Source organism: Gossypium arboreum, chromosome 13, assembly GCF_025698485.1.
Source record: "Gossypium arboreum isolate Shixiya-1 chromosome 13, ASM2569848v2, whole genome shotgun sequence".
Lineage (NCBI taxonomy): Eukaryota > Viridiplantae > Streptophyta > Magnoliopsida > Malvales > Malvaceae > Gossypium > Gossypium arboreum.
Window position 1 is genome coordinate 30,434,371 of NC_069082.1, and position 15,237 is coordinate 30,449,607.

At 32.5% G+C, this 15,237-nt stretch overlaps 1 protein-coding gene across 1 annotated transcript; it reads left to right on the forward strand.

The window, feature by feature from the left end:
* The first annotated feature begins 893 nt into the window (after positions 1 to 893).
* On the forward strand, positions 894 to 4,613 carry LOC108462174 (uncharacterized). The gene is made up of 8 exons (XM_053024514.1): positions 894 to 1,007; positions 1,507 to 1,627; positions 2,514 to 2,581; positions 2,665 to 2,724; positions 3,215 to 3,361; positions 3,831 to 4,045; positions 4,148 to 4,256; positions 4,351 to 4,613. Exons 1-8 carry the CDS (start codon positions 894 to 896, stop codon positions 4,456 to 4,458), a joined length of 942 nt encoding a protein of 313 aa, XP_052880474.1. The 3' UTR covers positions 4,459 to 4,613.
* The last annotated feature ends 10,624 nt before the right edge of the window (positions 4,614 to 15,237 follow it).

Sequence of the window (15,237 nt, forward strand, 5' to 3'; positions counted from 1 at the left end):
TCTAGCAAATTCTTGGTCTTACTTTTTTTTTTCTTTCTCTTAAGTGAAAATTAAAACTTCAAGTCAACAAACAAACAAGTCGACTATTTTTTTTCTTCTTTTCGTTTTCTTTTTTTCTAAAATGCTATTTCTATGCAGCAAACGTGCAATTTCTTAGATTTAGGGTTAGTAGATGCATCTTATTTTAATTTAAGCATAATATCAAATTTAACTTAATATTTATTATTTTATTAGTTTATTCCTAATTCTCTTTTTATCACTTTGATCTTTAATCTTTTTTAAATAATAATATTGATTAAACTATTAGAAGTTAATGGTATTGACAGTGACAGCCCAACCCAAGTGGTAATCTTCATGTATCTCATAAAAATCCAAAAAGGTATTCACATAAAAAATAATGTGCAAAAGGAATACCATGCAGATTGTCACGTCAATATTGTTCAAATTTTAACAGTTTAATAAGTTTTTTCGTAAAATACAATTTGATTGAACTTTAAAAGTTGAAGATCAAGTCTTGACTTGAATGAAATAATGGTTAAAACTCTTGTTAAATACCGGTTTGACACGGGTTCAAACTGTGTTACTCTCATCTCCTAACTCTGATACTATATATAAAAAGAATTGAGGATGAAAGTAAAAAACGAATTAAAACAAAAATATTAATATATATATTAAGGTTAAATTTATCATAATAATAAATATATTTGCCAAGTTAATTAGGTGAAGAACTTTCCTATAAATTTAATTGAAAATGAATCAAAATTATATCAAATTTGTCGCCGCCATTAATCCAATGCTCTTTAAAGCTTCGAGTCTCAATCTTTGTGCTCAAGATTTCGCAGCTTCCCCTAAAGAAAAATAGAGAAAACAAAATACTGCTATGTTCAACAGCCATGGATCCTCCACAAGATAGTGCAGCACCACCGTCTCCCCCGGCTCAAAGCGGCGGTTCTTTCGGAATCCCCGCAATGCTTGTCTTTGCTTCCATAGTTATCATCGCCTCCCCGGTAAGTGCCTTCATTCTTCGTTTTCACACGTAAATGCTAAGGAATTGCAACATAATCTGAACATATATCTAATATGGGTTGGGTTTAGAATGGTATTGAAAAGAAAAAATTCAATTACTATACGATATTTTGATTTTTTTCAAAAATTAAATTGTAATCGAAGATAAAAGAACCAAATTAAATTTATTGGCTCGGATCGGTTCAATTTATTAGTTTTATATTTTCTTTTAAAAATATTTTATATAGTAGTTTAATTTTGTTTTCACTAATTTCAATATTAATTATTTGTTTTTATATTATAAAAAATAATTATAAATAGAATTTGATTTGATTTCCTCCTCACCATCCTAAATATCCTTATCAACAAAATTTATTGATAATTGAGTCACTATGAGTATGGTTTAGTTTTTATTTTTTTTGTATTAATACGTTTGCATGATTCTTTGTTAAAATTTAAAACCCTAATTTTAGCACCCAAATTCATGATTGGAATTTTCAGGCAATGGTGCCATCATGTTGGTATACTAGAAACAGCTTATCCATTTTGCATCAAGTCCCTGAAGGCCATGTTGGTGTTTATTGGAAGGGTGGGGCTCTTCTAAAAACAATAACCGAGCCAGGTTAGTACCTGCACTTTAATTTGTCACATTATAATTTTTTTTATTAATATGGACCATCAGTCTAAATTATTAACATAACAAATAATTAGTATTAATATTAGGAATTTTATTACATAAAATTATTTCTAATACTAATTTAATCAATAATATTATTCATATATACATAAATATATACAAATTTAGAATATAAATATACTTATAAAAGTTTCAAATGAAAATTAAAAATTATTTTAATTCAAATGGTAAATGAAAAAATTTTATATGTATGGTGTTCTAGGTTTAAATCTCATTATGAATTTTTTATTGATTTATAAAAATATAAAAGACAACTAACTTACTTTGTAAATAAATTTTTTATAATTTTTAACTGAGTTAAAATATGATTGATGGTGACACTAAATGAGTAATAAGAAAAATAGTATAGGATGAAAGCAGTTTAAGAATAATTGTGGTTACCGGACCATATTAGGCTTTTTTTCTAAAACAAAATCGAATTGAACAACATTTCGAAGATAGCCAAATAGAATTTCTCTGGTTGGGATTCATAGGTTATTGAATATTTTCAAAATATTTTTGTAATTTAATATTATTTTACTAATATTTTTATAGTATAAAAAAATTCAGTTCTAATAATTATCATTTTTAACTTGTGAGCTGAAAACTGAATCCAATACCTTTTAAGTTATAATCAAACAGAATTAAATAACATCAAATTGAACAATAGGATTAGAATCAATTTTCAATTATCTCCAATTATTTACTCAACTCTAATTAAATATATTGAAATAAGAGGACTAGAAAATGAAAATAAGAAACTAAATTTAATCATAATAAACATATATAGTCTATAGTCTAAAGGTTTATTTTATCTTTACCATATGATCAGGTTTCCATTTGAAGATGCCTCTTGTAACCCAGTATGAGCCTGTTCTAGTTACTCTTCAGACAGATCAGGTATTTGTTTTGGCCCAAATTATGAAGAAATTATTATTATTTTGGCTTTCATTATTTATTTTTTTTTTTTGAAATTATTGCAGGTGAGGAATATTCCATGTGGTACTAAAGGGGGGGTAATGATTAACTTTGAAAAGATAGAGGTAGGGCTTTAAAACTATTTTAAATTACCTTTTTATTTGATTAACTGTTTGTATCAAAATGTAAAGATTTAGGTGTTCTTTAAATAAGATATCAAATTTAAGTATTGTGGATAGAGAGAATGATGTTAAAAGAATTTTACTTCTTTAATTTAGTAGTCTAATCTAAATTTATTCTAAATTTAATTGAAATCTAATGTAATTATTGAATATTAGAATATCTCTTATTCAAATAAATCAGGTTGTGAATAAGCTTAAAAAGAGTATGTGTATGAGACATTGCTGAACTATGGTGTTAATTACGATAACACGTGGATATATGATAAGATTCATCATGAGATCAATCAATTCTGCAGCTCTCACTCTCTTCAGCAAGTATACATTGATGTTTTTGATCAGGTATATAGGAGAAAGGATGAATATTATAAATAAAATGTATTTCACTTATAATATATAATTAATCATAAGTTTTCTTTTTCTTTTAATGTTTTAGATTGATGAAAAGATGAAAGATGCACTTCAATGTGGTTGCACAAAGTACGCACCAGGAATTGAAATTCTTAGTGTAAGGGTTACAAAGCCCATTATACCTGAAAGAATTAGAAGAAATTATGAACAAATGGAAGAAGAACGCACCAAGGTTTCCATCACTTCCTAATCTTCCATCCCCACATAATTTTAGGTCAAATTATGATTTCCGTCCCTAAATTGTACCTAATTTTAGGATTTAATATTTTAATACGACACTATTTTATTTTTTTATTTTTTAGATTTTATGTATTAATCCAAATTACTAAAACCATTAAAGAATTCTGCTAGCGCTTATCTAATTTTTTAAAAAATAATTAAAAATTAGTGAAAATATTTATTTTTGATAGTCATAATTTCACTTTTAAATCGAATTTCAAGTTTTGATTTGGAGTAAAGAATAACATTAATAATGATAGAATGATTAAATTATATTAAATTAAAGTATAGGGATTAGGGACTAAATTCCTAAGTTTAGTATAATTTGCAACTAAAACCATAATTTAATTCATAATTTTATGATTTATATATATATATATATATATATATATGTATCAATCTATAATGGTATTGGAGTCCAGGTTTTAATTTCAATTGAGAGGCAAAAAGTAGTTGAGAAAGAATCAGAAACCCAGAAAAAAATGGCCATTCATGAAGCTGAAAAAACAGCCACTGTTAGCAACATCCTAAGGGAACAAAAGCTAAAGGAGAAGGAAAATGCCATGGAACTGCAGGAGATTGAGAACCAAATGTTCATTGCTCATCAAAAATGTCTAGCAGATGCTGATTTTTATAGGTAATTAAATCATCTTTCCTACTCTATGTATGTGTGTGTGTGTGTGCGTTGTCTAATCATCTTTCCTACTCTATGTATGCTGTTTCTGCCCCTTCCCTTTAGTGCAATGAAAGAAGCTGAAGCAAACAAGATGAAGCTGACCCCTGAATTTCTTGAGCTCAAGTTTATAGAGGCCATCGCTAATAACACCAAAATTTTCTTTGGTCATAAGGTAGTCTACTCTCTTTTTTAGCTTTATATTGACCCTGCCTCATACATCTACCTATACATATGCTGATGTGCATATGCATATGCATGCTATGCAGGTACCCGATATGGTTTTGGATCAAAGGCTACTAGTGGGTAACTTCCTTGAGAATGTGTCGCAACAGGTGCATGGTGAGAGGCAAATGAAATCAGATGATAATGCTTAAATGAAATGGTCAATGTATACTATATACATGCATATATAAATAGAAAGTTTAATCCATTATTACAGGCTACTGTTTTGGCTAATAATCTTCCTTTGGCTGGTTTCTAATATATATACTACAGCAATTTGATGTTTCAAGATAAGGAAATATTCTTATATGGCATACCTAATAATTTTTCATTTTTCAGTATATAAAATAATAAAGGATTTAGAATCAATTAATTTAAAAGAACAAAATCTCCATCATGCATTAATTATCTAATAGAGATATCTTTTAATAATGTTATGATTTCTTTCTTTTCCTAAAAAAAATTATGGACATTGAACACTCCATAATAGACTTGATCATCAAGTCCGAGTTATAAGGTGCTACAATTTTTGTCGGAGTAACTATGATCAAATCACAGTTCAAAATATAATTTAATTATTTCAATATAAGTTAAATAGGTATATAACACGATTCGTATTCATTTTCGGGTCTTATACGAGCTTACAAAGGCTCTTTTGTTAACCCGAGGTTGAAATAGAAACAGATTGTAAGGATTCTAAAATTTTGGGTTGACGTTGTGATGCTAGGGGTTCCTTGTCATGATGCAACTCTTTGTTTGGTGCTCGTCGTGACCTTGAAGCAATGACGTCACCACATGGACTTTGCTTTGTTTCTCGTCTCAACATCAGAGGTTCATTGTCACGACGTGACTCACTATTTTCACAAAAACCAACTTGGTAGAAGTTTGGAAGACCTAAAATCATATTTAAACACATTCCATACTACCATATCAATCACATACCAAAGCATTCAAGACAATTTGTGCAAAATTGGTACTTCCAAGTACCATCAAACTACCAATTTCTAACATTAAAACATCCTACACCTAGTCTGGTTGCCAAACCCTAGTAATAGAATGTTACAGACAATTATAAACCATTAACATACAAATTATATCTCAAATCTCAATTGATTATCATACAATTCATAAACAATCAAATTAACATGTGTTTCAATAAATATCAAATTATTATCGAGCTTACAAAAGTTTAAAATAAACTCGATAACGAACAGGGATCAATTTGGAACTTAAACAAAAAGTTGGGAAAATGTCACATCCTAAAAATCAAGTTAGTAGAAATTGGGGTCGATTAACCAAAAGTGATCACACCTTGATTTTTAAAAGTTATCTTTGCGTATTAAATAATAAGTATTTAGTCTAGTGGTTAAGTAGCCGTAGAGTGTCCTTGAAGATCTGAATTTGAGTCCTTTCTTTCACACCATTTTCTATTTTGAACAATTTTGCTTCAAAATCCTAGTGTGTGTTTTGCCTTGTTTAAAAATAAATGTTTATTAATATTTAACAAAGCTTGTGAAGTATTTTAGTGGTTAAGAATATTGAGTAACTCCTAATTAACTCAAGTTCAAGTCTCTACTCAATTTTTTTTTAAAATTTTATGCAAAAAGTTGGTCAAGTTTCCATGCAAAAGCGTCCAACCTTAATCATGTAACTCCTATTTTTAATTTGTTTAGTAACTCCATATTTTAGAATTTGAAAAGGTGAAACTCCCAAAGTTATTGTGATTAACTCTCCTTAGCACTCTTGTCCCTTCTTATGAATGCTTTGTTGGGAGGTTCCACCTTGTGACCGTCCACTCTTCCTTCCCCTCATCCTTTCTTTTTCTTTTTTGATACAATTTCTCTTTTTACTCCTCCCTTTTCCTCCACCTTGTGCTGCCCAAAAAGGATTTTCTTATATTTTTGCTTAATATTTCTACTAAAAAACGAAACACCACCCAACAACCAACATTCAATCACCTTAGCACCCTTACACGACCACACCACCACCACATCACAGCCGTACCACCACTCTTTTGCCACCACCCAAAAACTGATTTCTTTATTATTATTTTTCTTCTCTTCTATTCTGATCTTATTTGATTATCACTTAGAGACCTTATTTCCTTTCTATTGCTGAAATTTTAGTTTCTTCTTGGAGACTTCTTCGACTTTTGACATCTTTGTCAATATTTAGGTAATTAAGTATCTTCTATTTCTTCTCTTAATTCTTATTTATAATCTCATCTATTCTAGTTTCTTTTCATGGATATTAATTAAATTTATTTATACTTTTCACCAAACTAGATCCTCACACCAACTCAAGTCATCAACTTTAGAAGCGCTCTTCTTGGATCATATTGGAACAAAGGAGTAAGTTTTATAAGTTGAGAAGTTAGTGGATGATTTTATTCTGTTATTGGAGATAAGAGAATTTTTAACCACTTTCTTTAGGTGTGAATCAAAGTTCTTATTCTTTTGGATTGGAAGTGATTGAGCTTTAATAGGATTTACAATTTGAATCACAAAAGGTGTGCATTTTATACAAGTTATGTGAAAAATAAAATAGAATAAAATAAAGAAAAATAAAGAACACATAAATTTTACGTAGAAACCCTTTCGGGAAAAAAACCACGGGCAGAGGAGAAGAAAATTCACTATGTCGAAAATTTTTTTTTACTCAAATACAAGAGGAATAGACTATGTCTATTTATAGGCTTGCAAAGCCATATTCTAGTAGGATTGAAACACCTTATCCTAATCAATATAAAATAGATGGAGTTTAATAAGGTTTAAAACCTTATTCTAAAATAAAATAAAAGAAGTCTAGTTCTATATGGATTTTACTTTTATTTTATTTTCCATCGTATTTTATTTAAATAAGAATTTGGGTCACTTAATTCTAACAATCTCCACCTTGACACAAATTCTCAATGAACAAGTTCTTCATCGCGAACTTTCAATAAACAAGTTCTTCACCTCTTCCAAAAACCCCTTAAGGGTTTAACTTCAACAATGAACACCAACCAAGTCTAAGCAATGCTCAAACTTGCTTATAGGAAGTGACTTAGTCATCATATCTGCAGGATTTTCATGAGTGCTAATTTTGCTCACAACAATATCACCACGAGCAATAATATCACGAACAAAATGATACCGAATATCAATGTGTTTTGTACTCTCATGAAACATTTGATCTTTTGTAAGAAAGATGGCACTGATTGTCACAAAATATCGTGTTGATTTGAAGGTCTTCATTGAGTTCACTAAATAGTCCTTCAACCAAATAGCTTCTTTACAAGCCTCAAGAATCGCCATGTACTCGGCTTCAGTGGTAGACAAAGCGATGTAGTTTGCAAAGTGGCTTTCCAACTAATTGCACAACCTCCGATTGTAAAGACGTAACTCGTGAGAGATCTTCTTCTATCAAGGTCTCCAGCAAAATCAGCATCAACATACCCTATAACTCCATCTTTAGTTCTTCCAAACTGTAAGCAAACATTAGTAGTGCCTCGTAAGTATCTTAAAATCCATCGAATCGCTTTCCAGTGTTCTTTACCGAGATTCGCCATGTATCTCGCTAACTGCCTTGACGTGCATATGATAAATCGGACGTGAACAAACCATAGCATACATGAGAGATCCCATCTGCACTAGAGTATGGAACATGTGACATGTACTCAATCTCATTATCGATTGAGGAGATAAGGCCGATGAAAGTCTGAAATGGGTCGCTAAAGGAGTACTAACAGCTTAGCACTCTGCATATTGAACTCCGCAAAGAACTTTCTCAATGTACCCTTCCGACTTAGGTAAAATTTACTTGCTTTTCTATCTCCGAGAATCTCCATACCAAGTATCTTCTTTGCTGGTCCTAAATCTTTCATCTCAAATTCTTCACTTAGTTGGGCTTTAACCTTTCTTATCTCTCTTTTATCTTTTGTCGCTATCAACATGTCATCAACATAAAGAAGTAGATACACAAAAGAACCATCACTGCTTTTTCTTAAAGTAGACACAACTGTCAAAACTACTTCTTTTGAAATCATGAGAAGTCATAAAGGAATCAAACCTCTTGTACCCTTGTCTTGGTGACTGTTTCAAACCGTAAAGGGACTTTTTCAGCAAGCAAACATAGTCCTCTTTTTCGAGACTATAAAACCCTCCGGTTGTTGCATGTAAATATCTTCCTCAAGTTCTCCATGCAAAATGCGTTTTACATCTAACCGCTCAAGCTCCAAATCATGCATGGCAACAATACCAAGCAAAGCTCGAATCGAACTATGCTTAACAACTGGAGAGAACACATCTGTGAAGTCCACTCGGAATTTGATCTGTAACCCTTTGCAACAAGCCTTGCTTTATATCCGGGTTCTTCAACTCCGGAGTCCCTTCTTTCTTTTAAACACCCATTTACAACGAATGCCTTTTTACCTTTAGGAAGTTTTACAAGATCCCATGTTCTGCTTTTTGTGGAGTGATTCCATCTCCTCTTGCATAGCAAACATCCACTTTTCGAGTCTTCACAGCCTAATCGCCTCGAATAATTAAATGGCTCTTGATTCGCATCTATATCTTCAGCCACATTTAAAGCATAAGCAACTAGATCAACCTCGGCATACTTCTTTGGAGGTTTAATTTCTCTTCTTGTCCTGTTTTTGGCGATAGAGTATTGCGGTGAAGAAGCAACTCTATTCTCAATTTTGTCTTGGCTTGAGGAGTTGATTACGTATTAATCGATGCTCCACCGCTTTTGGTTTTCTTTATTGGAAGAGTCTTTAAGAGATAAGTTAGGTAGCATAGCGTTTCATCAAAACAACATCTCTGCTAATCACAACTTTTCTATTTTCAGGACACCATAACTTATAGCCTTTTACACCACTTTATAACCAAGAAAACGCATTTAATGGATCTCGGTTCCAATTTTCCATTATCAACATGAGCATACGCAGACACCCAAAAATCTTTAAATCGTAATAATTTGCGGATTACGGACCATACCTCTTGTGGAGTCTTTTTCTCAATGGCAACGGATGGAGATCGGTTGATCAAAAACATGCGATGAGAGGTCGCTTCGCCAAAATGACTTGGTAAGTTGGCATTTGACAACATACATCGAACCTTCTCCATGATCGTTCGTTCATTCGCTCGCAACGCCGCTTTTTTGTGGAGTATGACGAATCGTCAAGTGTCTCATGATCCTTCCGACTTGCACAATCTATTAAACTCATCGTAATGTAACTCTAAGCCATTGTCTGCATGCGGAGGTATTTTATCTGCTTTTCCGTCTGCTTTTTCAATCATAATTTTCCAAGACTTAAATGTGGAAAACACATCGCTTTTCGCTTCGTGAAGAACGCCCAAACTTTTCGGAAAAATCATCAATAAAGGTTAGCATATAATTAGCTCCACCTCTCGAAGGCACTCTGGACGGCCCCCACAGATTAGAATGGATATACTCCAACGTTTCCTTCGTGTTATGGATTCCTCTAGTGAATCGAACTCTCTTTTGCTTCCCAAAAACACAGTGCTCAGAAATTCGGTTTGCAAATTCCTTGCCCATTAAGAAGTCCTCTTTGCTTAATTTCGCCATGCCATTCTCACTCATATGCCCTAGCGCATATGCCAAAGTTTAGTAATATCATCATCGGCAAGGAAGAGGAAGCGACAATTGCATCACCGATATGAGAGAACCTCAGAAACATATAACTTGGCAATCTTTCTTTGCCCTTTCATCACAACAAGGGACCCTTTGAAATCTTTAAAACCCCACTTTCATTGTGTATCTGCATACCCTTTTGAATCAAGAGTACTCAACGAAATTAAATTTCTTTTCAATTCTGGAACATGCCGCACGTCACTAAGTGTTCTGACAACTCCATCAAACATCTTAACTTTAATTGTTCCAACACCTGCGATTTTACATGAAGCATTATTTCCCATCAAAACAACACCTTCAGACATCTTTGTTTCATAAGTTGTAAACCAATCCCGATTGGGACTCATGTGGAAGGTGCAGCCTGAATCAAGTATCCACTCCTCGCTTACTTTAGAATCATTGACTGAAGCAACTAGAAGTTCACCATCGCTGTAGTCTTCTACAACATCACTTCACCGAATTTTCCGTTTGTTTTCCTTTTGATTCGCACCTCCTTTTAATCTTATTTTGTAGCTTATAGCACTCAGATTTAATGTGCCCTTTCTTCTTGCGAAGTTGCAAGTTTTACCTCTGCTTGAAGATTTCGATCTACCCTTAGATTTACCACGAGGATTCCGTTCTGTGTTCTACCACGATCATCATCAACGTCCGGTCTTGTCTCCCACGAACAATGAGACCCTCTCCCTGAGAGTTGGGTTTAACCACAAGATGCTTCATCTTATCATACGAGGTTAAAGAATCATAAACCTCATCAACTGTGAGAGACTCGCGGCTATATAAAATCGTGTCTCTAAAGGTTGAATAAGACGGGGGCAACGAACAAAGTAGAATCAACCCTAGATCTTCCTTATCATCTTGAACCTCTATGGCCTCCAAGTTTGAGAGAATTTCTTTAAACACATTAAGTGTTCGTGTACAGACGCACCTTCCTCCAAACGATGAGCATAAAGACGCTGCTTCATATGCAACTTGCTTGTTAGAGTTTTCGACATACATATTTGTTCTAGCCTCTTCCATAATGCAGCGGCAGTTTTCTCTTTCATCACATCCTGCAAAATTTCGTTGGACAAATGCAGATGTAATTGTGTTAATGCCTTTCGATCCTTACGCTTCTTCTCTTCATCTGTTAATGTCGAAGGCATCTTATCTATCCCTAGCAGGGCATCCTCTAGATCCATCTGTGCAAGAAGCGCTTGCATCTTAATTTGCCACAACGCAAATCTGTGTTGCGATCCAACAGCGGAATTTCATACTTCAAAGACGCCATTACCGTGATCGAGATGAATAACCCGGAAGCTCTGATACCAATTTGTGAAAAATAAAATAGAATAAAATAAAGAAAAATAAAGAACACATAAATTTTACGTGGAAACCCTTTCGGGAAAAAAACCACGGGCAGAGGAGAAGAAAATTCACTATGTCGAAAAATTTTTTTACTCAAATACAAGAGGAATAGACTATGTCTATTTATAGGCTTGCAAAGCCATATTCTAGTAGGATTGAAACACCTTATCCTAATCAATATAAAATAGATGGAGTTTAATAAGGTTTAAAAACCTTATTCTAAAATAAAATAAAAGAAGTCTAGTTCTATATGGATTTTACTTTTATTTTATTTTCCATCGTATTTTATTTAAATAAGAATTTGGGTCACTTAATTCTAACAAGTTAAATACATAAGGATTTGAATATAAATTTATCGATCTATTTTGTAAACGAAACCATAATGTTTTTTTGTTATTACATGTGAGTGACTATGTGGTTATAACGTAAGTTATTCACAGTTGAGTTTTAATGATATGATATGATAAATATTGTTTTGAATTGATAAATTCTTTCTAATCTCATGTTGTGCAAAAACCATGTATATATGTTATTTATGAAAATATGGATTACCATGAATATTGAAATTTATATGTACATGAAAGCATGGTTATCATGTCTATTGATTTGCTATAAGATATGTTTTCCATGATACATTACATGGGGTTGAGATATTTTCAGGGAGAAAGATGTGGCGGTAATAATCTGCTAATAGTGGTGGTTTACCCATAAATGTGTTTGGGTAGCTTGTTTACAATTTTAGTGGCTTGCCCACATATATTCAATATGGTAGTTTAATTGTATTTTAATAAGTCATCGTTGTCGAACAATCTGGGGTGGTGGGCCATCGTTCTCAGACAACCCAAAATGATTTAACTGGTGTCTTTTGGATGGATGAGTTTTGGGGAACTCCTTTTTGTGTGTAGCGGTGATAGGTAGGATGTTTTAAAGAAATTGTATAATTGTTTTACCAAAATTGCATTGCCATAATCATGTGCATAAAAGTTGGTTAATTTGTATATTATGCATGTGCTTATTGATATTTAATTTTTTATAAAATTCATACTGAGCTTATTAGCTCACCCCTTAATTTTCATAATAAACTTTTCAGATAATACACGTCCGTAGGACATGAATGCAACATATGGAGGAGTCTCTTGATACAATTTTTAACAAAATACATTATAAATTGTTTGGGTTTATTTGTTTTGGACATTGCACTGTTTATGGGTTATTTTTACTTTTGATTTATTAATTGATATGCAGGCATAATAGATTAATTTATAAATGTTTCAATTAGAAATTTTAACGGTTTTATCTAATTTAAGATAAATTTATAATTTAAAGCATTTCTAAGTATTTTCAAAGTCCACTGTAAAATATTTTTATCAAAATCATTTTAAGTAATAATCAAAATTGATGTTGCAAATTCTTTAATTTAATGTTTAAGATGATAGCTCGATTTAATTAATGATTTCTTCAAATAAACATATTTTATTAAATGTTTTTCAACAATACTAAATTATTTAGAAATAAATTTTAAGTTTTTATAAAAAATGATTTAAACATAGTTGTTTTTAATATGAAGAAATTTTTCAATGGAATTAATTTGGCTTTTGAAATTTGGCCATAACGTTTAAGTCGAGTTTGGGCGGTTACAAAAAAATTTGAAAACAGGGATTACACGGCCGTGTACCTTGACTATGTGCGAGAGTTAAGCTTGTGTGAGGTGGGTCACACTGCCATGTCATTGGACCGTGTAACAAACTGTGGTTGTGTGCACCAAAATCACTTAAAATCTTACACGATCATGTATCAAGGCATGTGTATCTAAAAAATACCTTCAAAACAAGCTTTATAACCCTATTTCACTTATGCCACAAGCAACCAAATATACCATATCACAATCAATTCCAAAAGCTCTATAATCATGCTAGAACATCATTTACAACAACTATCCTAAGTGCCTAACCAATATGCCACAATTGACACCTATAAATACAATTCAACCAAACCATACCAATATGCCATCAAGGCATCTCAACATGTTCAACTAAGTTTGCATCTTTTAAACCTTTAAAGACATAATGAAACGTTCAAATTCAACTATAAAATATGCACCAAACTTGCCACTCATTGCAAGATCAAAACAAATGTACCGACCATCATTTCCACATCTATGCATTAGCCAAATACACACCTAGCATATTATCTTCTCAACCATTAGATCATTATGCATATAGGCCAAACTCACTACAAGAAAATAGACTTTTGGAGGCGCTTTTTTTAGCCTTTAGCGGTGCTTTTAAGCGCCACTAAAACTTTTTGCGGTGCTTTTGAAAATACCGCAAAAAACGCCGCTATAGGTAACGCCGCAAAAATTGGTGACGTTTATTTAAAAAAACACCGCTAAAAGCCATGGTTTTTAGCGGCGCTTTTTTTCAAACGCCGCTAAAAGTCATGGCTTTTAGCAACGTTTATGCGAAAAGCGCCGCTAAAAGTAATGGCTTTTAGCGGCGTTTTTCCCACAAACGCCGCTAATTTTGGCAGATTTGCAATGCATTTTTTTCACCAATATCTAGCCCTTCCTGCATTAAAATCCTACCAAATACAACAAATATAGCATAAAATGCAGCCAAAAACAGCAAATTTAGCATAAAAAATACAAACAAAAGCATTAATTCTAAGTGATACTTCAAATTTAACAAAAGATATATGATGTAATTAATAAATAAAGTATGATTTAAAATATTCTTACAATAATGTTAAACGTGACAAAGTTAAAAACATTCTTACAACGAGAAAACTAATGTCTAAGATGGCGGCTTTTGCGACTGCTGAAACATCTGCATCATCTGCTGAAGCTGTAGCTCCAGGTCATTGTACTTTTTGCTCTGCTCTGCTGCCATCGCTGCTGCCGTTGCCTCCCTCTCTGCTGCATTTGCTCTAAGTTGTTGCTGGAGTTCTTCATATTTTCGTTGAACCTCGGTAATTTTCTCAACCGTGTTCGCTTCAGATCCGAGCTATCTGGTCTCTTAACCTCTCGAACTTGAGTTGAGCTTGACTTAGGAAGGCATGTATTCTTGGGAGCCGGATCCAAAATATTGGGTCGGGTAACACCGGATCCTTGAAATCGAACCCGACCGTACCTTTTAGGACCCAAAACTTCAATGATAATTCATTATCAATGTTCTCAAGATTAACAGAACTATCAGTCGAAGCAATTGCTTCATATTCCGCCTTCTTCTCCTTTAGTTTCTCCTAAAAAATCAATTAAAGAGTTAGAAACGAAATATATAATAAAAAGGAATGCAACATAACATAACATTATTTAAAACTACTAATGATGAATTGAATTAAACAATTATAATTAAACATTATAAATATTTAGAATAAATAAAATATTATTAAGTAAATATACCATAATTTCTCCAGCTTCGGATGTCATAGGAGATCTATCTTTCTTCCTATGTGCAATCTCAAAAAGCTGAAGGCGTCCAACTTTTTGTCCAGATTTGACTTCCTACAATATAGTAGTAAAAATATTATTTAATAGTAGAAAGTTATTAATATTTGAAAGAATTAATAAATTCATAATACCTCGGTCTCAGCTACAGAAGCAAAACTTCTCGACCCTGCCGTGTGCGTGAATTTTTGTTTTTGCCTCTACTTGTTCCAACTCGCTCACGGTCCTACATAATACATAATGAAATTGTTATTACGTATATAGTAAATACTATATATAAGAGTTTGGAAATACGTAATACCTCTCCTTTCTTTGAATTCCAGAATCTAACCGCATCTTCCCATTGGTACCTCAGCATTTCCGGCGGGACATTTCTCAATTTTTCCTCGAGGCTTATGTTGTGACAGCCCTAAATTGACCCTAGTCGGAAAGTGGTTTCGGGACCACAAAACCGAGTCACAAAAATAATTAACCGTCATATTTGATGCTTATTATGTGTATATAT